At 41.6% G+C, this 23,268-nt stretch overlaps 2 protein-coding genes across 2 annotated transcripts; both read left to right on the top strand.

The window, feature by feature from the left end:
• Positions 1-4,944: 4,944 nt before the first annotated feature.
• LOC109868927 (protein-S-isoprenylcysteine O-methyltransferase-like) lies at positions 4,945-11,343 on the top strand. Its single transcript, XM_020458697.2, has 5 exons — positions 4,945-5,202; positions 5,640-5,728; positions 6,153-6,322; positions 6,565-6,782; positions 7,124-11,343. Exons 1-5 carry the CDS (start codon positions 4,987-4,989, stop codon positions 7,307-7,309), a joined length of 879 nt encoding a protein of 292 aa, XP_020314286.1. The 5' UTR covers positions 4,945-4,986; the 3' UTR covers positions 7,310-11,343.
• Positions 11,344-19,837: 8,494 nt separating this feature from the next.
• Positions 19,838-22,570, top strand: LOC109869362 (60S ribosomal protein L22). The gene is made up of 4 exons (XM_020459450.2): positions 19,838-19,942; positions 20,450-20,563; positions 21,585-21,709; positions 22,380-22,570. The coding sequence occupies exons 1-4, from the start codon at positions 19,931-19,933 to the stop codon at positions 22,522-22,524; spliced, it is 396 nt and encodes a 131-aa protein (XP_020315039.1). The 5' UTR covers positions 19,838-19,930; the 3' UTR covers positions 22,525-22,570.
• The last annotated feature ends 698 nt before the right edge of the window (positions 22,571-23,268 follow it).

Here is a 23,268-nt window from a genome sequence, read left to right as displayed (position 1 = left end):
AGAACAAGCTAGAGTACATTTCTCTTAGTCCTGAATAATTTACTTGCAGACAGCATTCTATTAATGTTACCAGTGGTTGTGTGGTGGTGCTTCATGCCTGCAGATTTCCCCTCCCCACTAAACGAATATTCACAACCCAGAAACCAGAACAAGCAAGATGTCAATTCCCACGAATTGGCATGTGAGACCGTGAGTACAGTGCATCCAGAAAGTATACAGACCCCTTGACTTTTTCCACATTTTGTTACACTACAGCATTATAAAAGGGATTAAATAAAAAACATTCCTCATCAATCTACACACAATACCCATAATGACAAAATAAAAACAGGTTTGTAGACATTTTTGCTTAATGTAAAAAAATAAAAGTGAAATGTGACAATTTCATAAGTATTTGGACCCTTTGTTATATGCGACTAAATTGAGCTCAGGTGCATCCTGTTTCCATTGATCATCCTTGAGATGTTTTTACAACTTGATGGGAGTCCACCTGTGGTAAATTCAATTGATTGAACATGATTTGGAAAGGAGCACACCTGTATATAAGGTTCCACAGTTGACAGTGCATGTTAGAGCAAAAACCAAGCCATGAGGTCGAGGGAATTGTCCATAAGAGCTCAGAGGCAGGATTGTGTCGAGGCACAGATCTGGGGAAGGGTTCCAAAACATTTTTGCAGCAGTGAAGTTTCCCAAGAACACATTGGCTTCCATCATTCTTAAATGGAAGAAGTTTGGAACCACCAAGACTCTTCCTAGAGCTGGCTGCCCGATCAAACTGAGCAATTTGGGGAGAAGGGCCTTGGTCAGAGACGGTGACCAAGAACCCGATGGTCACTCTGACAGAGCTCCACAGTTCCTCTGTGGAGATGGGAGAACCTTCCAGAAGGACAACCATCTCTGCAGCACTCCACCAATCTGGCCTTTATGGTAGAGTGGCCAGATGGAAGCCACTCCTCAGTAAAAGGCACATGACAGCCCGCTAGGAGTTTGCCAAAAGGCACCTAAAGGACTCTCACGCCATGAGAAACAAGATTTTCTGGTCTGATGAATTCAAGATTGAACTCTTGAATGCCAAGCGTCACGTCTGGAGGAAACCTGGCACCATCCCTACGGTGAAGCATGGTGGTGGCAGCATCATGTTGTGGGGATGTTTTTCTTTCAGCAGCAGGAACTGGGAGACTTGTCAGGATCAAGGGAAAGATGAAAGGAGCAAAGTACAGAGAGATCCTTGATGAAACCTGCTCCAGAGCACTCAGGAGCTCAGACTGGGGCAACGGTTCACCTTCAAGCAAGATGACCCTAAGCACACAGCCAAGACAACGCAGTAGTGGCTTTAGGACAAGTCTCTGAATGTCCTTGAATGGCCCAGCCAGAGCCCGGGCTTGAACCTGATCAAACATCTCTGCAGAGACCTGAAAATAGCAGTGCAGTGACACTCCCCATCCAACCTGACAGAGCTTGAGAGGTTCTGTAGAGAAGAATGGGAGAAACTCTCCAAATACAGGCGTGCCAAGCTTGTAGCATCATAACCTAACAAAATGAGGAAAAAGTCAAGGGGTCTGAATACTTTCTTAATGCACTGTAGATTACTTCAACAGTCGGCCATCTTGGAGGCTGTCTCTCCAGTTCTTACAATAGCTCAATGGCTTCAGTGCACTATCAAAGACACTACAGTATGAAGATAGTTAGAAACTGCTTCTCCAATTGTCAAAACTATTGGTAGCTAAATCCGGAGAAATGACGGACCATGTAAAAAACTGTTGGTCACTAAATCCGTCTAGAATGACTACGTAAAAACAGTTAGCTGGTATGCCCTCAGCCGTCTGAGTGGTCAACTGTGAATGCCCTCTCCACTATATACTTATAAGTGATTAGTTTGGTTCTGACCTCTATAGTGCTGTCTGGTTAGAACATGATGTTGAGGCCCATCACTGTAGTCTTGATCGTCTCCACCACACAGACACAACTGTTTCGATTTGAGGATGTTCATATGATTTTGGTAATCCGAATGACTTGGAATCTTATTGTTGTGGTTATTTCAATGCATGCACAACCTTCAGACATTTGTGTTACTGTCGACAATAAAAGGTCCTCAGAAACATGCGTCTTCTCCCTTCAGACGACGATAAAACTCTGACCTGAGTGGGCGGGTGCGGTGTCAAGATCAGCATTCCAGGCACTCTGATTGGTTGGGAATGGCAGGGCTATAATGGGTGAGGGATAATTAAGGTAGGCTAAACAGCCAAACTAACGGGATTTAGGGGAAATTGAAGGGATTGTGAGGGGAAGTTAGTTAGAGAGGAGAGGAGCAGGACGGTATTTTTTTTTACACCAATAGAAAATCCAGATCACACTTGTAGGCGATGTCATGGTGACGTTGGGTAGCTAAACATCCGGTGCAGAAACATGTCATCCGGTCTAACCATTGATGTGTCTACATGCTGACCAGAATGGACACGTCGTGGGCGCGAGCGTTGCAAAATAAATTTAGAAAGCCATGTTTTTCAATTATTGCACCCACACTGCTCGCTCTCCAACGAGCGTCTGCGTTGGCAAGGGCTAAAATAGAAGTCATTCCTATTTCTGACACAGATCGTGCTGCAAGTCCTGCCTCTCCCATCTCCTCATTGGTTTATAGAAGCAGGTACTCACGTGCCATCTCCTCATTGGTTATACCCACGTGGGTGATACGGACTGTTTTGCCGGTCGTCGTGGTAATACTATGAAAGTTTAGATGCCAATCACCATATAAATTCAACATGAAAAGGCCTGGAAGGAGGAGAGATGACTAGAAACGATTCGGTCGGCCGTTTTATGTGCGCAGTAGAGAAGCTTGTGCATTTCAGGTAAAATAACAACTCACTGTTTCTATCCCAGGACAAATTAGCTAGCAACAGCAAGCTAGCTAAATAGGACAAAGTTGCTAGCAAGTGCAAGCTAACTTGCTAAATTGCCATACATGTTTAATGCTGTTCGACCTGTCCCCAAATGAATGTCATTGGTTCAGAGTTTGTTTTGATATTTTAATCTGCGTGTCGTGATCGCGTTTGGTGTAGGGGGACAAAATACATTTATGCACAATAGCGCACGCGCGTAGCCGGTTTGGGTTCCGTGTAATCCCTGGATTACTCATACTATGTATTGGTCATAGAGAGGCTTTGAAGCCACCGGTCGGCCATATTGGCACTCCCCAGTAGGAGAAGGACTCCATAGGAATTTATGGAATTTTACAGTATTTAAATTAAATGTTAAGGACAAAATGACATGGATTTAAGAAATGTTTTTAATGGGGACAATAACAGTACTCTATACTTTAAGATTGTATTTGTATCATTTATATTTTTCATGTTTAACTAACATAATAAAAGTAAAAGTAAGCATTAAGGTGTCTGTAATAGAATGAACATGTCAAAACAAATGTAGACATTAATAAATGCATTTCTATAGCTTCCAAAATCTTTTTTTCAATGGAGGGGTACCAAGATGGCTGCACAGTGGCTTCATCACTAGCACCTTAGAGGCTGCTGCCCTATATACATAGTCTTGAAATCACTGGCCACTTTAATAATGGAACACTAGTCACTTTAATAATGTTTACATATTTTGCATTACTCATCTCATATGTATATACTGTATTCTATTATACTGTATTTTAGTCTATGCTGCTCCGACATTGCTCATCTGGGCTCCGGAGTGGCGCAGCGGTCTAAGGCACTGCATCTCAGTGTAAGAGGCGTGATTGGGAGTCCCATAGGGCAGCACACATTTGTCCCAGCATCGCCGGGGTAGGCCGTCATTGTGAAAAACAATTAGTTCTTAATTGATTTGCCTAGTAAAATAAAGGTTAACAAACATATATATTCCTTACTTTATGTGTGTATTGTTGTGAAATTGTTAGATATCACTTGTTAGATATTACTGTACTGTTGGAACTAGAAACACAAGCATTTCGCTACACCTGCAATAAAATCTGCGAAACAGGTGTGTGACCAATATTTTTTAAATTTAATTTGAATATGCAGCTATGCCCCTATCAGTCATCATTGGGGTTAACGGTTTTCCACTAGTTACCACAGCCACAAAGTACAAATTAGCAATGTCGTAAAAATGTATTTTTAAAAAAGAAGTGCTTTTTGGTCTTCATTTTAGGTTATGTAGGCATCTCGCGCCGAACTGCAGATGCGCGTGCTTTCAAATCAAAGCCACTCCTTTTTTTATAAAAAATAAATGTGGCAGTTTGTCACTTTCACGAGGTTGGAGTAATAACATGTTAAACTACTTAAGCCATTGGCTTTAATGTAGGTTATACTTTTAGAAACTAACAAATAATGAGTCATTTTTCACTTCTCTCATAGGGTCATTTACTTCTCAAACGCCCGGTCTGGTTTGCTTGGTCTGCTTCGCAAGCGTTCCCGAAAGTCTCTCGATGTTGTGCTTCTGTCTTTTAGAAACTCTGTGGCGCTATTGATTCTTCACTTATGAACGAATGGTGTCACGTGATCAAAGAGCTTTGTCCTTTCATATATGCAGTCATTGCTCTGTGCTATGTCCTCTGCTAGACAGTTGCAAAAGTGATGTCTGGTCAAACATTTCTTGCTGGGCTTCAAGAAGTGACCTTTGATTATATGGGATTAAAGCGCCATCTACAGCCAATAAATAGTAAAAGGTCCTCTGTCACGTCACGTATATAGGCGTTCCAGGTAGGTAGTCTTTATTAGAGTCGCGCTGCGAAGTTGATCACATTTCACAACGCCTGGAGAAGTGTTTAACGTGTCAGGAACAACATAAATAGAATAAAGAAATATTCCCAGGCGTTCTCAGAAGATTGCTGCCATATTGATGTGGTTCCTGCTGAGTGTGTGTGATGATGAAGTGATCATATGCATCTGCGCAGCGTGACCACCTGGAACGCAGCCAAGATTAGTGAGTACATTTTGCCATTGTGGAAAACTCGCGAGAGCCCATAGGGAGTAACGATACTTCATCATGGCAGGCAAGTTGGTGTTAGAGGGGAAAATAAGTATTATAAGCTTTCTTTTAGGACTGGGTGTTGTTATAATTCCCCTTATTAGAACATTCGCTGGACATCTTGACTGGGTATTCGACTATCTCACTGGAGTGAGGGGGAAAATAGCTATTGCTGTGTACATCGCTGTTATCAATGGCTTCTTGCTTATCATATACAAGGGACCTCTATATAAGGTAAGTAAGCTAACTAACGTCTGAAAGAAGATGGATAGCTATAACGTTAGCTAAGCTCCTTAGATAGCTAGCCATCTTGATTTCTATTTTATTTGCCCATTAGCCAAAACGGCAGCCAGATGGCTAGGCTTTAGCTATCTAAATTATTGGTACACTTTCATTGCCCCTCTTCTTCCTAACAATATATTGTGCTAGCTAGCTAATCCTATTATCTGAATTGGATTGAGACAGCTGTCAGCTTGATTGGCTAAAGATAGAGCCCTAAACTGTAAATTAGATAACACTATTGAAGTTAGACAGATATTCTATGCCTAAGAGCAGGTTATTGTGTTAGCTATTGATTTTGAGCCAGCTTTCTACTTGTATAGTTAGATAACTAGCTAGTTAAACAAATTGAAGGTAGAAATGTTTCCTAAGCATACTCTTCTTTCTCCCAGGTTGCTGTGCGAGCCTGCTTCCTTGGCTTTACTTTTGGGTGTGGCTTGATCATAAGCTTTTCCCAAACCACATGGACACACTTTGGCTGGTAAGCAAAAACTTATTTAAAAAAGTTTCTTAAACAGAACGAAATGGGGAAGTACCTACCTTTGTTTGTCCAATAAAAACTCTAGTTTTGCTCTGTTTGGTTCTTAAACGGTTTCCGTAATGAATAAACCTTTTGTACATGCTCTCTCCTCTCACACACACACTCCGGGTTTGTTCAATATTACAGGCGACTGACAGATCTACAAAGAACCTTGTATCATAAATAACAACTTATTATTATTTGTAGATCAGTCAGTCAATTTACCCATGATACATTAGGGTTTTGATCCTCTCGGATGCTGCCTCTTTTTCTCTCTCTCGTGTGTGTTTTTTTTATATATATATATATTATTATACTCACAATACTACCGTTGTTAGTTCGATACGTGTTATGCATAGTTCTCAGTCAATGCATGTCTTTACAGGTACATGTGCTCCTTGTCTTTCTTCCACTACTCCGAGTACCTGGTGACAGCCATCATTAACCCCCGCAGCCTGTCTCTGGACTCATTCCTTCTCAACCACAGTGTGGAGTACACCGTGGCTGCTGTGTCCTCATGGGTGGAGTTCACCATAGAGAAGCTCACTGTCCCAGGTCTGTCCTCCATACCACACTTGGGATCAATGGCCGTGTTCCAGCCCGACGACATTGCTTGTGTTGCATTGCATCAACCAATGATTGTGTGCCACGTCATCAATTGCAGTCGTGCAGGCTTCTGCGTTGTAGTCAGCCTGGAACGTAGCCAATAACTTTTCAATGCCTCAGTTGAAATGGGCTTGACATGTTGTCACAGTAGGAGTTAAATGTCTTAATAGGCTGTGCATTTTATGTCTCAGAGCTGAAGCAGCTGAGCTGGCTCAGCCTGGTGGGCCTGGTGATGGTGCTGTGTGGGGACTTCCTGCGTAAGTCTGCCATGCTGACAGCCGGCTCCAACTTCAACCACATCGTCCAGAACGAGAAGGCCCAGAGCCACGTGCTGGTCACGGATGGGGTCTATGCCTTCTTCAGACACCCCTCCTACGTGGGATGGTTCTACTGGAGCATTGGCACACAGGTACCAGCCTATTCTGTCAATAGCTAAGGAAACTCTTGAATGTGCAAGGCACAGTTTGCAAAATTCTGGAAATGTTCCCAAAATGTCCAGATTTTTCAGAAATCTCTGTAGAAATATTCCTGGAAACAGAAAATCTGGAATCCTCCAACTGCGATTTCTGGAAATCCTTGCAGTCTTGGGTTACCAGACTATTGCAACCCTTGTCACAGCAATATTAGCATGCAGGCTAATACACAAGCTAAACTCTGTTCCCTTTTAAGAATCCAGACATGTTTGTTTCTTAAACATGTTCTAGTCAAGCCCACTACGCTGATTTCACTTTTCTATGTCCAATGTTCCAGGTGATGCTGTGCAACCCTGTCTGCATCGCGGGCTATACCATGGCAAGCTGGCGCTTCTTCCGTGAACGGATTGAGGAGGAGGAGCTTTCGCTCATCCATTTCTTTGCAGAGGACTACCTGGAGTACAAAAAGAAGGTGGGCACCGGCCTGCCGTTTATTTCGGGCATCCGCATCAACAGCTCCTAGGTGTGAGAGATGGAGTCCTGGATGTATGAAAATGGCAGGCAGACAGACAGGCACTGTGAGGGGCAGCCCTGGTCAGCGTACTGTGGATTAGCTCCTGTGGTTGCCCGCCCTGGGGTGCTTAGAGCTCACAGAGACTGACACCTATGAGTGTTGTGAAGGGCTCCCATCCCCATACCACCCCCAAGGCCTGGGTAGACTCTCAAAAAGAAACCACACCCCCTCTTTTGTTTGGTTAAATCAACTACTAGAGACTTGAGTTTTGTATTTTTCTTTAATCTCCAATGTTCTGATGTATCTTAAGGCCAGGCACCACACCCTAATAGGGTATTCCCCCCCCTCCCCCCCCCACTTAATCATATTACAATCAACTTTTACCAGTTGAGTGTGGACACTATAATCTTTTTGTCTTTTTTTCTGAAAAATTGTATACAAATATGCAAATAAGGTTATACCATTAAATATTTGCATATAACACAAACCAATTTTTCTGGACACTGGATGAAGTAAAAATCAACCTAAATATTTTGGTTTTATTTTGTTAAGACATTCTAGGACCGAATTTACATACACATCTGATTGTGTCATAAACATATCAACAATTCCCAATGTATAAGTCTGGAGAATACATCTAAAGATAACCACAGAAAATAAGTTGGCGTTTGGGAAGAGTGTGATTTCAGGAAATGGCAGTAAGACAAGGACTGAATTAAGACTACCTTATACCCAATCACCATATCTTCAAAGTAACATTCTCTAAGAAATTGACTTTTAAGCGATGTGTGATTTCAATGTAGTGAGTGTTCAAATTAGGAATGTCCATTTAAAAGTGGTTACAGTTCATGACACTTTGATGTTAGTATGATAAACTAACACAAATATTTTTATAAACCTTTTGGATATTTTTTACTTTTTAAAAATACTAATATTAATTGACAAATACCCCCCTCCCCCAAAACTCTAAATTGCTAGGTTTGTGCAACATTTTAGCCTGTGGTGCCTGGTCTTAAGTGGATGCTGAATTGATTTTAGCTTTGGTTACTAAGTCAGAAGTGCTGTAATGAGCCTGGTTGAGTTTCTTCTATTCCTTGTTTGTCTGTCATATCACAGAGTCATCATTATTAGGCCTCAGCGTTGACATCAGAATGGTTTTACACAATATTAGGGATGCACAGTGTGACCCAATTTGGTTGCATATGCAACAAAATATTTAACTGTGCGAACTGCAGTTTTAATTTGGGAGTACCGGTACGGAAAGAAAGTAAATTTTTATAACAATTAGTTGTAATGGTAAGGCTTCGCTGTACAGTTGTTTCCTGGGTGCAGATTCGTTAGTGTCATGCTTGCACAGCAAAAATCGCTTGTTTCTAATACAAACAGTTTAATACAAATACTTTTGAGATGGGGAAACCCCATTGGAATTGTATTGTCGCCCATGTGGCTTCAATGGGGCCGCACGGTGCATGCTGGGTCATTCTGGGACAAGGTCATTTCTAACATTTCAGGTTGTGCACTTAATGTTTTAAAGTTTGGAGCACCAGTTTTACCCATTATTTATTTTTTATGTAGAGCCGTGGATGCTAAATTTATCAGCCCTCATACATGCATTACATGAACAAAAGTATGTGGACACCTGCTTGTCGAACATCTCATTCAAAATCATGAGCACTAATATGGACTTGGTCTCCCCTTTGCTGCTATAACAGCCACCACTCTTCTGGAAAAGCTTTCCACTAGATGTTGGAACATTGCTGTGGGGACTTTCTTCCATTCAGCCACAAAAGCATTAGTGTGGTCAGGCTATTAAGCCTGGATTGCAGTCGGCGTTCCAATTCATCCCAAACGTGTTCGATGGGGTTGAGGTCAGGGCTCTGCAGCCACTTCTATATGGACCTTGCTTTGTGCATTGGGGCGTAGTCATTCTGAAACAGGAAAGGGCCTTCCCCAAACTGTTGACACAAAGTACAGAATTGTCTAGAATGTCATTGTACTGTTTGCTGTAGCGTTAAGATCTCCCTTCAGGGGAAAGGGGCCTTGCCCGAACCATTATTCCTCCTCCGCCAAACTTTACAGTTGGCACTATGCATTGGGGCAGGTAGCGTTCTCCTGGCATCCGCCAAACCCAGATTTGGATTTCGGACTGCCAGATGGTGAAGCATGATTCATCACTCCAGAGAATGCATTTCCACTGCTCCAGAGTCCAATGGCGGCGAGCTTTACACCACTCCAGCTGACACTTGGCATTGCACATGGTGGTCTTAGGCTTGTCTGCGGCTACTCAGCCATTGAAACCCATTTCATGATTCTCCCGACGAACAGTTATTGTGCTGACGTTGCTTCCAGAGGCAGTTTGGAACTCGGTAGTGAGTGTTGCAACCCGAGAAACAGGCCATTTAAAAAATATATATTAAAAAAATTATGTGCAATGTGATTCCGTACTCAGCGGTCCCTTTCTGTGAGCTTGTGTGGCCTACCACTTCGCGGTTGAGCCATTGTTGCTCCTAGACATTTCCACTATACAATAACAGCACTTATTGTTGACCGGGGTACCTCTAGCGGGGCAGAAATTTTATGAACTGACTTGTTGTAAAGGTGGCATCCTATGATGGTGCCACATTGAAAGTCACTGAGCTCTTCAGTAAGGCCATTCTACTGCCAATATTTGTCTATGGAGATTGCATGGCTGTGTGCTCGATTACATTTTTATTTTATTTTTTAAACTGTCTGCAATGGGTGTGGCTGAATCCACTAATTTGAAGAGGTGTCCACATACACACACACATACACGTGTGTGTGTGTGTTCTGTCCCAGTAAGAAACATTTATTTCTGAGTGACTTTGTTATACATTTACAAAAATGCCCGAAAGTTACGGAAATGGGGTCCCTTGCATCATGGTCTTTTCCCCTTAAGTTATTTCGCTCTTTCATAAATTATAAGAAAAAGGCCTTTTGATGAATGTCAAAGTTATTAAAATAATGTATGCTATGAAAATGTATTGGTTTTAGGTATCAGCCCAGACTTTCAATATTGATTTATCCTTACACAAAATAATGATTTATTTTAAATTCACATCCCATGTCCACTCAGGATCAAAAGGCTGCACAATCACTAATATTTTGCTAATTTGACAACCTGGGCAAGTTGCAGCCTGGTTCTCTGATTCTTCCAATCGGTACAGCGTATCAAGTCAGAAATGTCTACTTTTGTGAATTTATGAAAACATAATGAACACTGACAATCCATTCACTGTTCTATTCCAGTGTGCTGTAAGTTTTAACATTGATCCTTGGTATATAAACTATGAATCAGGGGTGTTGTTTCTTCCATAAGGTTTTAACTATAGGGGCACCCACATGGTACAGTCATCTTTAAAATGCACTCAAGACTGTTTCTCTTTCAACCACCACTTGATCATCACTCCACCTGTTATTCATTTGTATTGAAACCAACCAATAGATGCATTCCTATGGCTAAGGGGTTCAGAGGAAAGGTTGTCTCCTTTGCGATAAGCTCAACCCAGCACTGCTTCCTCCTGAACTACCGCTTGTCTCAGGTGAAAGGTTGCCTCTGCCCTCTACTCTGTATGCCCAGACTGTATGGAGTGTGTGTGTGTGATTGAAAGAGAATTCCTGAAATTAGAACAGTCGAGCACTGTAACTGTATGTTGCACAAGACAAGTGTGTGTGTGTTTAGTTTCTGAAATGAGGACAGTCGAGCACTGTAAAAGTAATGTGTATTAGATGAATAAAGATGAGAAGATTATCTGTAGATTCAATAATATAAGAGCACATTGTTGGCTGCAGACGTACAACTGTTTACTGCTCCAAGCATGATCCAGCTGAGCTGAACATGGAAAAAGCCAGTTGTTGCACTACAGTATAACAATACTACAGTTTATTACAGGTAATGTAAATGTATCATGCAGAGAGAATATTTCTCTCTCTTGGCTGATTACTTTTATTCACTTGACTGAAATGTTCTGAATTGATTGAACAACTTTGTCCTGTGAAATAAAATAAAATTTATCCTAAGAAAATTGTCTTCCTTTCATTGTTTTCTTTCATGGGTTTGCTACTGTAGTCCTAATATGGGTAATGTTAGAAACATGTACATGTTATATTCAATATAATTTACATAAGTTATGGGGGAGCACATTGAAGTCTCATGACCCCATCCAGTTGCTTAGGGAGACATCTTCCAAATCTCTGTTTTTCTGCTTCCCTGGCCAGTAGATTCTTGTTCTTGAGGGCAGCCTCGTCCGAGAGGTTGCTGAGAGTGTGGTAATCATCTGGTACAGGTCAGGTCATTTCTGTTGAGCATAAAGTTGAGGTTTAACAAAGAAGTTGTAGCTGTTCTCAGAGTTGCGACAGTGCTCAGTAAATGAGGTCTCCCCAACCTTTACCAGGAGGACCTTGGTGGTGATATAGCAGTGGGCTTCGGCACCATGGATGAACCCAGGGACATGTCACTGATGGGAGGGAAGTGGCAGGGCACGGATAGGGATGACTGCAGGCTGAGGAGACAGAAGGACATTTACACAATAAATAAATATCTTGACATAATATCTTTTACACAACAGGTAGGGGTGTCCTCATATTACGCTGGCTATTTCAGAACACGATGAGCATATTTGGAAAGTTTTACCATACTGTCTTGAATGTTGAGGTTTCACTCATTGGGAACATCAATAACATGCTGATTACATTTTCCCCTTGAGCGTGGTCTGCACAATTTCCATATGGTAGGGGTGAAATATGACTCACAGTCTGCTGGCATTGACCAAACTCCATCCCGACACTCCCGGCAATGGACACGGAGCGTCTTTAGCCCAGCAGTAACAGAGACTCAAGGCAATAAACAAACTCGGACCGATATTCTGTGTTGATCTAAACCAGAAACATAGAAGAAGACATATGGGGTGAATATTTGGGATGTGACATGACCAAACATCAGTTGAGGAGGCAAGATGACAAGAGAGAGGGACTTAATACTGCTATTCTGAGCTGGTCTCAGTCTGTGTGGCAGTTTGTCAATCTTCTTTAGTCACTGGATAACAGATATCAAAGTCAAACAAATTTGCTTAAAGACTGTATTCATAATTGCTAATATTCCATTTAATGTTTTGGTTTGTGCCCTTCTGGATTCATAGAACCAGATTAGGCATTATGCATCATACTACACTAGCAAGGTGGAGGAGAACATTGGCTTGAGTTGATTATATTACACCTGCTCAAGATGGAACATCAATTAGGATTACAAATACAGTTGGGCACTGTGAATAAGACATTGTAAAAATAGGCAACATGTATCACTACTCCAGGATAAACAGGCATACCATAGACAGGATATTACCTGGAGAGTGGGTAAGAGTGCAGCCAGATGAGCTGTTCTCATTTGCTACTGGGTTGGAAGTGGTGCCAGGCAAGCCTGATGTAGCTAGTCCTGACACATTATTATTCATTTGGCTTTAATCTATATTGGTCTGCTGCCAGGGACACCTTAATCTCCCAGTAGGATCTATATATACATGTGGAACAGGATACATATTAGGCAGGCATTAGACAAGCCATTAGGCTGTTCAATATCTCTTGGTATTGTACAGTCTAATGAATTCTCAAAGCAGGAAGTCTTGTGCACCCGAATGTCATACTATTTCCTATATAGTGCGCTACTTCTGGTCAAAAGTAGTGCACTATAAAGGGAATGTGGTGGCATTTGGGACGCATATTGTCTGTCTGTGGTAAGACTTCCTTCTTCGAGAGTTAATTGAGTTTACAGCGATTTTTAATGGCTAGAGGCAACCATTGAGGCTGAATCTGTGTGCGCTCTGTTCGGAAGGCCCATTCAAACAATAACAGGTTAACAGTTTCTCTGAGCATAGGCTATACATTAGGGCTACATGATAAACATGATTTTCAGGCAAGGTAGCATGAAGCTAAATGTATTCTCACCTTTGCGCTGCTCTTAGGATAATTTGTTTTCGATCTGACAGTTTTTCATTCAAAAGAGGACAATATTATCTGGGTCATTTAATTGCATTGCAAATCTCTCAAGATTAAATTTACTGTACTCTAATGAATACCTTCCCAACCAAAACTAATTTACATACATTTCCTCTCGGTTTGTAAATGAAAAGCACTACTTGAGCATTACAACTGTATCCAGTATAAGTCAATAAAATGTTGCTCTAATGTAATGTTGTGCAAGGTATTGAACCTTCAGCTACTTTACGAGCTAGGACATGAAGAGTGACACCTTGTGGTAGAATTTAATACAATTTGCGGAACTGCATAAAAAAAACTACGACAACATTGATTAATTGAGGAAATCGAGGGAAATTGTACAACAGACTTCCACATTTAACCCAACCCCTTTGAATCAGAGAGATGCCTTGCTCAAAGGCAGAATGGCAGATTTCTTCCACCTTGCTGGCTCGGGGATTCAAACCAGAGACCTTTCGGTTACTGGCTCTTAACTTCTAAGTTAACTGCCACCCCCTGAGTTGAGTTTAATGTTTTCAAAATGGCCGATGACTATGTCAGCTCACCTGCACTTTGTTGAAAATAGTGCTGATTGCGCACTCCTCCTCATCAACATTCTCTCTGACCTCCTCGATCATGGCCTTCAGCAGGATGATGGCCTCTGGCCGACGTCTGGAGCTCCTTCACCGCCTAGGAGTCAGGGGTCACACCATGAGAAGGCACTAGACAACAACACCACCACACACACACACACACACACACACACACACACACACACACACACACACACACACACACACACACACACACACAACAAACTAAACTCCACCAAGTTCCTCCACACGTATTGCTGTCTATAGGTATATACGGTGCATTCTGAAAGTATTCAGATCCCTTGAATTTTTCTACATTTGGTTACGTTACAGCCTTCTTCTAAAATGGATTAAATAAATAAATGTCCTCATCAATCTACACACAATACCCCATAATGACAAAACGAAAACAGGTTTTTAGACATGTTAGCAAATTTATTAAATACATAAAACAGAAATACCTTATTTACACAAGTATTCAGACCCTTTGTTATGAGACTCGAAAATGAGCTCAGGTGCATCCTGTTTCCATTGATCATCCATGAGATGTTTCTACAACTTGATTGGAGTCACCTGTGGTAATTCAATTGATTGGACATTATTTGGAAAGGCACACACCTGTCTATATAAGGTCCCACAGTTGACAGTGCAAATCAGAATAGAAACCAAGCCATAAGGTTGAAGGATATGTCCGTAGAGCCCCGAGCCAGGATTGTGTTGAGGCACAGATCTGGGGAATGGTACCAACAAATATCTGCAGCATTGGTCTCCAAGAACACAGTGACCTCCATCATTCTCCAATGGAAGAAGTTTGGAACCACCAAGACTCTTCCTAGAGTTGGCCGCCTGGCAACAATGAGCAATCAGGGGAGAAGGATTTGGGGCGCTGAGGTGGTGATGGTGACTCTGACAGAGCTCCAGAGTTCCTCTGTGGAGATGGAAGAACATTCCAGAAGGACAACCATCTCTGCAGCACTCCCTCAATTTGGCCTTTATGGTAGAGTGGCCAGACGGAAGCCACTCCTCAGTAAAACACACATGATAGCCTGTTTGGAGTTTGCCAAATGGCATCTTAAGAACTCAAACCATGAGATCAAAATTCCCTGGTCTGATGAAACCAAGATTAAACTCTTTGGCCTGAATTCCAAGTGTCACGTCTGGAGGAAACCTGGCACCATCCCTATGGTGAAGCATGGTGGTGGCAGCATCATGCTGTGGGGATGTTTTTCAGCAGCAGGGACTGGGAGACTAGTCAGGATCGAGGGAAAGATGAACGGAGCAAAGTACAGAGAGAGCTCCTTGATGAAAACCTATTCCAGAGCGCTCAGGACCTCCGACTGGGGCGAAGGGCGTTATACACAAGAAGACTAGAGGCTGTAATCACTGCCAAAGGTGCTTCAACAAAGTACTGAGTAAAGGGTCTGAATACTTATGTAAATGTGATATTTCTGTTTTTAAAATTTGTATTATTTGCACACACACACACAAAAAAAAGTTTTTGCTTTGTCATTATGTGTAGATTGATGAGGAGGGAAAAAACGATTTAATCCATTTTAGAATAAGGCTGTAACGTAACAAAATATGGAAAAAGTCAAGGTGTCTGAATACTTTCCGAATTAACTGTATAGTGTATATGTGATTGTATTCAAATGTAGCAAGGTTCAAAATTATTATGTTTCAGTCAAATTTCTTGCGGTCAATTTGCAGTCTACAAATGATTTGTTATTATGTTTTCGGCTCATCTGCCCAAGATAAAATTGGCCCACGGCTGTAGGTAATAGAGTTATAATTAGGAGAATGCACACACTATGATGGCTTGGTCCAGCCTTTCACAGCTTTGCACATGTGCTGTCTCAATATTGCTTAATAGTTGACTATTTAATTATTTAAGTGATAAAATATTAGGGATAGGAGCTGACTGTAACTCACACTTGCATGTCTCTGAAACAGTTGATCGACAGCATGGACTTCTCTGTGGAGAACATGATGTACAGCTAGCTCATCGTGGAGGGCTGTGGGTAGACAGACAAACAGTCACGATCAGACATACATGCAGACATTACAATGGAATCTCCGAGAAGAGATAATTTGAGTTTGAGAGCCTTGGATTTCACCAACATTTTCAGTGCACCTGCTAGTTTATCCATAAAATATTTCAAGCTGTTTTTAAAGGGGTACGTAACACTTTAAGATTGAAGAAGATTGTAGTTTTAACACACCACATGTTTTGTGGGCCCCATCGTGTGATTGGCAAGGGAGACACTGTCGTGGCGGGAGAGTATCTTGTTCTTGTGGGTTGTTTCCCCAAAAGCTCCACACAGAGGCTGGCTACAAGAGTGTGCAAAGCTGTCATCAAGGCAAAGTGTGGCTACTTTGAAGAATCTCAAATATAAAATATATTTTGATTTGTTTAACACTTTTTAGGTTACTACACTACTGGTACTGTAGTATCACACTGAATTCTGATAAACAACACTGCATATTACTTTACACCAGTGTGATTTCCCATGTCATTAACTGAAATCATCTCATAAACGAACATGTTACTTAGAGCATATTTTCAGTCTTTTAAGGGGAGCTAGAGGATTGACTAGACTTGTCCCACACTTAGTAAGGTCCACTGTAGCCTCTCACCCTCTCATGCAAGAGCATTGTAAATAGAATGCTCACAGTTTACAACCCCTCAACTAAAGCATAAACACTAGGCAACCCATAGAAAACAGAGCACATAGCCTATATGACAGAGCATTTAATATCCATGTCAGTAAGTTAGTTATGTCATGTTAAGCTTCATGTGATTTATGCTAAATAAACTCATATGCATCCTGGAAATACCACCACAATCTCATCTAAACTAGTTTGCACTGACATTAACATATCCATATCCACAGTACTGCAAAATGACAACGTTATATAATCCAGTCCTGGAGGTCACAGCAATGAACTTCACCGGAGCCCAGAGGGATCAATCATTCAAATGCCTAGGTGCCCAAATTCTCTTTATCTTGTCACTGAAAGTTGCCAGGTTTCTAGGACCACACTGTGCTTAATGCCAGGCAGGATGAAACAAAGGCAGGATTTACACTGCAGCTGTTCATTTCCATCAGATAATCCCCTGGGACTTTCATCCTACCATTGCTAACTGCAGAAGTTGTGTTGCTCTAGATATCTTTCAATGTACATGACTCGACCCCCAATGTTCCAATCTCCGACTGTACACTCATACAACAAATCAAATCAAATGTATTTATAAAGCCCTTCTTACATCAGCTGATATATCAAAGTGCTGTACAGAAACCCAGCCTAAAACCCCAAACAGCAATCAATGCAGGTGTAGAAGCACGGTGGCTAGGAAAAACTCCCTAGAAAGGCCAAAATCTAGGAAGAAATGTAGAGAGGAACCAGGCTATGAGGGGTGTCCAGTCCTCTTCTGGCTGTAGCGGATGGAGATTATAACAGAACATGGCCAAGAGGTTCAAATGTTCATAAATGACCCGCATGGTCAAATAATAATAATCAGAGTAGTTGTCGAGGGTGCAACAAGTCAGCGCCTCAGGAGTAAATGTCAGTTGGCTTTCATAGCCTATCATTGAAAGTATCTCTACCTCTCCTGCTGTCTCTTAGAGAGTTGAAAACAGCAGGTCTGGGACAGGTAGCACGTCCGGTGAACAGGTCAGGGTTCCATAGCCGCAGGCAGAACAGTTGAAACTGGAGCAGCAGCACGGCCAGGTGGACTGGGGACAGCAAGGAGTCATCATGCCAGGTCGTCCTGAGGCATGGTCCTAGGGCTCAGGTCCTCCGAGAGAGAGAGAATTAGAGAGAGCACACTTAAATTCACACCGGACACCGGATAAGACATGATAAATACTCCAGATATAACAGACTGACCCTAGCCCCCAGACACATAAACTATTGCAGCATAAATACTGGAGGCTGAGACAGGAGGGGTCAGGAGACACTGTGGCCCCATCCGATGATACTCCCGGACAGGGTCAAACAGGCAGGATATAACCCCACCCACTTTGCCAAAGCACAGCCCCCACACCACAGGAGGGATATCTTCAACCACCAACTTACCATCCTGAGACAAGGCCGAGTATAGCCCACAAAGATCTCCGCCACGGCACAACCCAAGGGGGGGGGGGGGGGGGGGGCGCCAACAAGGCCCCTGAGTTGGTCATTGATTTGATAAAGCAAAGGTAATTTGTTCCATAAGAAATTAAAATACTTATATCATGCCATCCCCTAAATGGAATGACCCATTTTATGTTTCCAAGCTGCTGTAATACAGTCACAAGACACCAAACTTTCTTACCCACAGTGGCGGCAGGAGAGTTGGCCTTTGTGGTAAAGGTTCAGCAGACAGGGGTGTTTGTACTGCTCATGGCATACCAAGGGGTGACAGTTGGTACTGTCTGGATCATATAGCTTCTCCAAAAGGCAGAATATTCTTCCACACCACAGAAGGTTGGTGGCATCTTAATTGGGGAGGACGGGCTCGTGGTAATGGCTGAAGCAGAATTGGTGGAATGGTATCAAATACACCAAACACATGGTTTCTATGTGTTTGATGCCATTCCATTTGCTCCGTTCCAGCCATTATTATGAGCCGTCCTCCCCTCAGCAGCCTCCATTGCTCCACACATCTGAAAATACAACACAGGAAAGCCAATCATAGTGATGCTGATCTATGTCGGTGACGTTTCAGAGAATGATTGAAAATGCACCTGTGTACCATCACTCATTCATATATCCTTATGTACATATTCTTTATCCCCTTACACTGTGTATAAGACAGTAGTTTTTTTTGGAATTGTTAGTTAGATTACTTGTTCGTTATTACTGCATTGTTGGAACTAGAAGCACAAGCATTTCGCTACACTCGCATTAACATCTGCTAACCATGTGTATGTGACAAATAAATTTGATTTGATTTGATTTGATTTGATTTGATTTGATTTTGTAAGCCTATACTTAATGAATATGTTAAGAAGCAGATACTTAATAAATATAATAAGAATATGGGCTGAACAATTACCTTGCTGCTTGCTGCCTTATCTGCTGTCCCAAGCAGGAATGACAGATATGAGGAGGGTCTTTGAGTGTGACTGGAGGGGATGGAGTGCTGGCCTAGTAGAGCCTCATAGGGGACACTGCAGGCTCCACTGACTCCTGTCAAATGTCATGCATTGGTTCCTAATGCAGAGCGGAACAATAAAGGGAACACGTAGTATATCTTGTCATGTTTTACCTTGTTGTCTGCCTCTCTGCTCACTAATGCCAGAGTTTATTATGTCACTATTGGCAAGGAGCTATAGCCCAAGAACTGTATTTGTCATTATGAAGGGACCAATCAGATAGGGTTATGATGATGCCATTCTGAAGGGATCAATCAGATAGGAGGGTTATGGCAATGTCATAATAAACAACCTACCAGAGCAGGGTTATGGTGATGTCATAATCAAGGGATCAATCATAGAGCAGCATTATGATGACTTAGTCATGGAGGGATCACCAATCAGGGAGCAGGGTTATGATGACGTAGTAATGAAGGGAGCAATCAGAGAGCAGCGTAACAAAGAACCAATGAGCGAGCAGGGTTATGACGATGACATTATGAAGGACCATTCAAAGAGCAGGATTTTGACAACGTCATTATGATGGACCTCTGATTCAGAGGGTTTGGGTTAAATGTGGAAGACACATTTCGGTTGAATGCATTCAGTTGTGCAACTGACTAAGTATCCCCTTTCCCAAACAGGTAATTATGGACCAAAAAACAACAACATCCTAAGTGTTTTTCTGTTTATTTTTTGTTTGTATTGTTTTTTTGTTACAATTTGTAGAAGGATGTATTGTTTCTAACACGTTTGTACTTATTATCCTTCAAAATATATGGAATTTCAATAAGATGTATAAACAATAATGTTAAGCCTTTTAATCGAACTCTGATGCCGTGATTGTATCGACTAGATCTGCGATTGATTCATCAGGCCAAAATGTAACGCACGCGCAAACACAGCTCTTCCTTTCTGCTAAACTCTTCGCAATGGCTCCTGTGGTGGGTACAATCGCGTGTGGAAAATTGATCAAATATATACATTTTTCACACTTAAATTCATTATTTGTATAAATCGGGGTATATTTGAGAGGGAGTATGTAATCGTTAATCATGCTAAACAAGGCACTGGATTGGGTTGTTTTTCACGAGGCCCGCTAAATTAGCAAGTTTTTTTTTTTTGTTTAGCTAACGTTAGCTTGCCAGATCCACCACGTTGTAGCTACACAAAACTAGCTTAACATTTTTCTGTTCGTTTTATGGTCAGCAGTAGTTTGATTAGTTAAATAACAAAAATGTTGGTCTTTACTTATAAGGAGCCACCTGACTAAAACTTCATCTTAATTGGGGATTAGCCTAGACATAGTTGATGTCTGCGGTTGCAGCGCGTATGGTGGTGAACTAATGTTAGGTAACGTTAACTGTTAGATTCTAGGCAGCTAACTAAACGGAACAGCTACTATGGTAGTGACTGTCATAGTTTTAATTGGCTGTCAATATTATCTGCAGAAGAAGCAGAGCACCAAGGGGTCCAAGGGTGGCAAGAAGAAGAAGCAGGTCCTGAAGTTCACTCTGGACTGCACCCACCCTGTTGAAGATGGCATCATGGATGCTGCCAACTTTGTAAGTAGTTTTGCAGTTACACTGACAGGTTTTTATACCTGTGCCTGGTTGCAAGGAAGATTCTAATATTTTAGTTGCACAAACGCCCTTATTCGAAACCCCCATTAGCCACAATCCTGAATGATTTCTGCCCTTCCACAATGGTCACTTGGTTTAGTATAAACTGAAGGATGGAAGGAGCTTATGAAATGACAGTTCATGGGATCGACATGTTGGAACAGAATCGTCCAATGGAGCTGTTTTTTTTTCTCATTATCAGTTAATTTATGGGTAACAATTATGTACTGTACTGTAATTGTTTCTTTATCATTTTAAGAGAAAACATAGCTTCTTAGCAATGAGCAATTTCTCAAGCAAGAATTTTGGTAGGGTTATGGGAGTGGTCTTAAGTGGGGAGGAGGACACTGAAAATGTGCTGTTATTGGTAGGTTTGGAACTCTGATTGGTCTATTAACTAATTTACTGTCTAGTGATGTCACCAGGAAGGACAAACCACCCATCCCACCAAAACAGGCTCAAATTTCGGGCTGTCGTTTCAAACAACTCGTACACTAAAAGGGTTTTTATCATCTTCACAATTCCACAGCATTATTCCAACCTCATAGTGTGGAAATGTATATAAAACTGGACCTTTAAATCTCAAGTGGGGTTTACACTAGCTAGCGACCTGCACAACAACACAACTAAAAGCCAACTGTGTTTGCTGACAGAGCAAGAGACTAGTTTGTCACTCCATGAACGACAGTTGGCTTTAGATCCAAGTGAAGGTGTGATGTCACTGATGTGCTCCAGCCAACAGGCTAGTTTCACATCCACTACACTGTTGTTGTCGCACTGCTTTGATTTATCTTGGCCAGGTTGCAGTTGTAAATGAGAACTTGTTCTCAACTAGTCTCTGGTTAAATAAAGGTGAAATTAAAAATCAATAAAAAAATATAAAAAGTAACGTTGGGCAACTGTCAATCTTTTGTTGTTGGAAATTAGAAGTATATGCTTACACAGTATGTTTTAATGATTAAAGGAGCAGTTCCTCCAGGAGCGCATCAAGGTGAATGGGAAAGCTGGAAACCTGGGTGGTGGTGTGGTGTCTATTGAGAGGAGTAAGAGCAAGATCACAGTTTCCTCCGAGGTCCCCTTCTCCAAAAGGTATGGTAACTGCATTGGCAACTCAGGACTGTAGTAATCAAATTGCAATGCAGACATTTGTGTATTTGTTCTTGGGAGAAAAAAAAAGTCTTTCACCCAATACATTGTTTACATGTTCAAGCTATTAAAACGTTGGTAAATGCTTATGTCCTCACAAAATAATTGCTCATATGAATAATTCACTTACACTTTTGCACTGCTTATGATGGATAAGAGGCCCTGTGTTTTTATAGCCTTTATCTGTAATATTTTTGTTTAGGTTGCTGGTGTTGATATTGATGCCAATATTGACTTTTGGCTATGTAGAATTCAACTTAATAATTCCCACTTAACCAACTCCCAAATGCTTTATGACTTTTCTCCTGCATCTGTCATGCACCAGTAACATTATGTGCATGAAAATACACTGGCTGTGAACTGAATTCTCCCTCAGACGTCCTTGTTGAGTTTATCCACCCCTGCCCATGAATATGCTAACCTCACGTGACTGCGCTACAGTATCATTCTTCAACCTTTGTGCTGTTTTTTTGTGATTCATTAAGTTGGGTTGAGGTGTACAGCAACAACAAACATTAGCTTTACTAGGTTGTTTTGTATGTGTATATTGCTTTAGGGAAAACATTGAAAGCCAAAGCACAACCTCTCACATCTGAATGCCATCTGTCTGTAGATATCTGAAATATCTGACCAAGAAGTACTTGAAGAAAAACAATCTTCGCGACTGGCTGCGTGTTGTGGCCAACACCAAGGAGAGCTACGAGCTGCGTTACTTCCAGATCAACCAGGATGAGGAGGAGGAGGAAGATGAGGATTAAACCTGTCTGCTGGATTTTGTACATTTAATAAATTCTTAGAGTACTTCTTTTGTACTTTTTCTCTATGGTGACAACGGGTATGTTCACTAGGAACCAACAAAAGCAAATGGTCCAAAAATGGGAGGGATCTAGCTGAATTTGTCCAGCAAGAAACTAATTTTGTATCTGGGTGACGATCAGTCAGTGTTGTGACAATGCAGTACACGAGATCAGGTATGGGCAACTGGCAGCCCTTTTTGAAGGCCATTGGATCAATTTAAAATAAAATTGTCAGGGTCTCGTATTATTGCAAGTTAGAACAGACAAGGTGCAATTTCAATTTGGTTGTGCATCAGTTTTTCTGCTTATGTCACCATTTTTTAAATTTTTATTATTGGTAAATTAGCGGCCATCTAAATGTAGTAATCATGGTTGAATTACCGGCCTGGGGGGGGGACATTGATTTTGTTAGTCTCAGATTGAAACCGGCAAACATTTTTCACCCATGGACAATGGCAAAATGAGTAGAATTGCATAATTTTCTCTACACCCCATAGCAAAATGTGTGGAATTGCATATCATTTCCTCTGAGATCGAGGAGAGCTGCTAAAATGTTTAGTTTGCAATGTGGGCACACAGACCAGGCAAATGCAGCCCCCACCCCCATCAAAGTTGCCCAACCCTGCACTAGATGAAGCTAGCCATTAAAAAAAATCAAGACAATAGTCAACCTACTGCTATGTTAATCCAGCATAACCAAATAAA

Source organism: Oncorhynchus kisutch, linkage group LG24 (assembly GCF_002021735.2).
Source record: "Oncorhynchus kisutch isolate 150728-3 linkage group LG24, Okis_V2, whole genome shotgun sequence".
NCBI classification, from domain to species: Eukaryota; Metazoa; Chordata; class Actinopteri; order Salmoniformes; family Salmonidae; genus Oncorhynchus; species Oncorhynchus kisutch.
Note: the sequence above shows the minus strand (reverse complement) of the source record. Positions and strands in the feature narration are given on the sequence as shown.

Excerpts from the sequence above, each read along its gene's own strand:
- LOC109869362 (XM_020459450.2), top strand. Across the intron at positions 20,564-21,584 it reads TCATGGATGCTGCCAACTTT|GAGCAGTTCCTCCAGGAGCG; the intron begins GTAAGTAGTTTT and ends TAATGATTAAAG. Across the intron at positions 21,710-22,379 it reads GAGGTCCCCTTCTCCAAAAG|ATATCTGAAATATCTGACCA; the intron begins GTATGGTAACTG and ends ATCTGTCTGTAG.
- LOC109868927 (XM_020458697.2), top strand. The coding sequence starts at position 4,987 with ATGGCAGGCAAGTTGGTGTTAGAGGGGAAAATAAGTATTATAAGCTTT. Across the intron at positions 5,203-5,639 it reads ACAAGGGACCTCTATATAAG|GTTGCTGTGCGAGCCTGCTT; the intron begins GTAAGTAAGCTA and ends TCTTTCTCCCAG. Across the intron at positions 6,783-7,123 it reads ACTGGAGCATTGGCACACAG|GTGATGCTGTGCAACCCTGT; the intron begins GTACCAGCCTAT and ends CCAATGTTCCAG.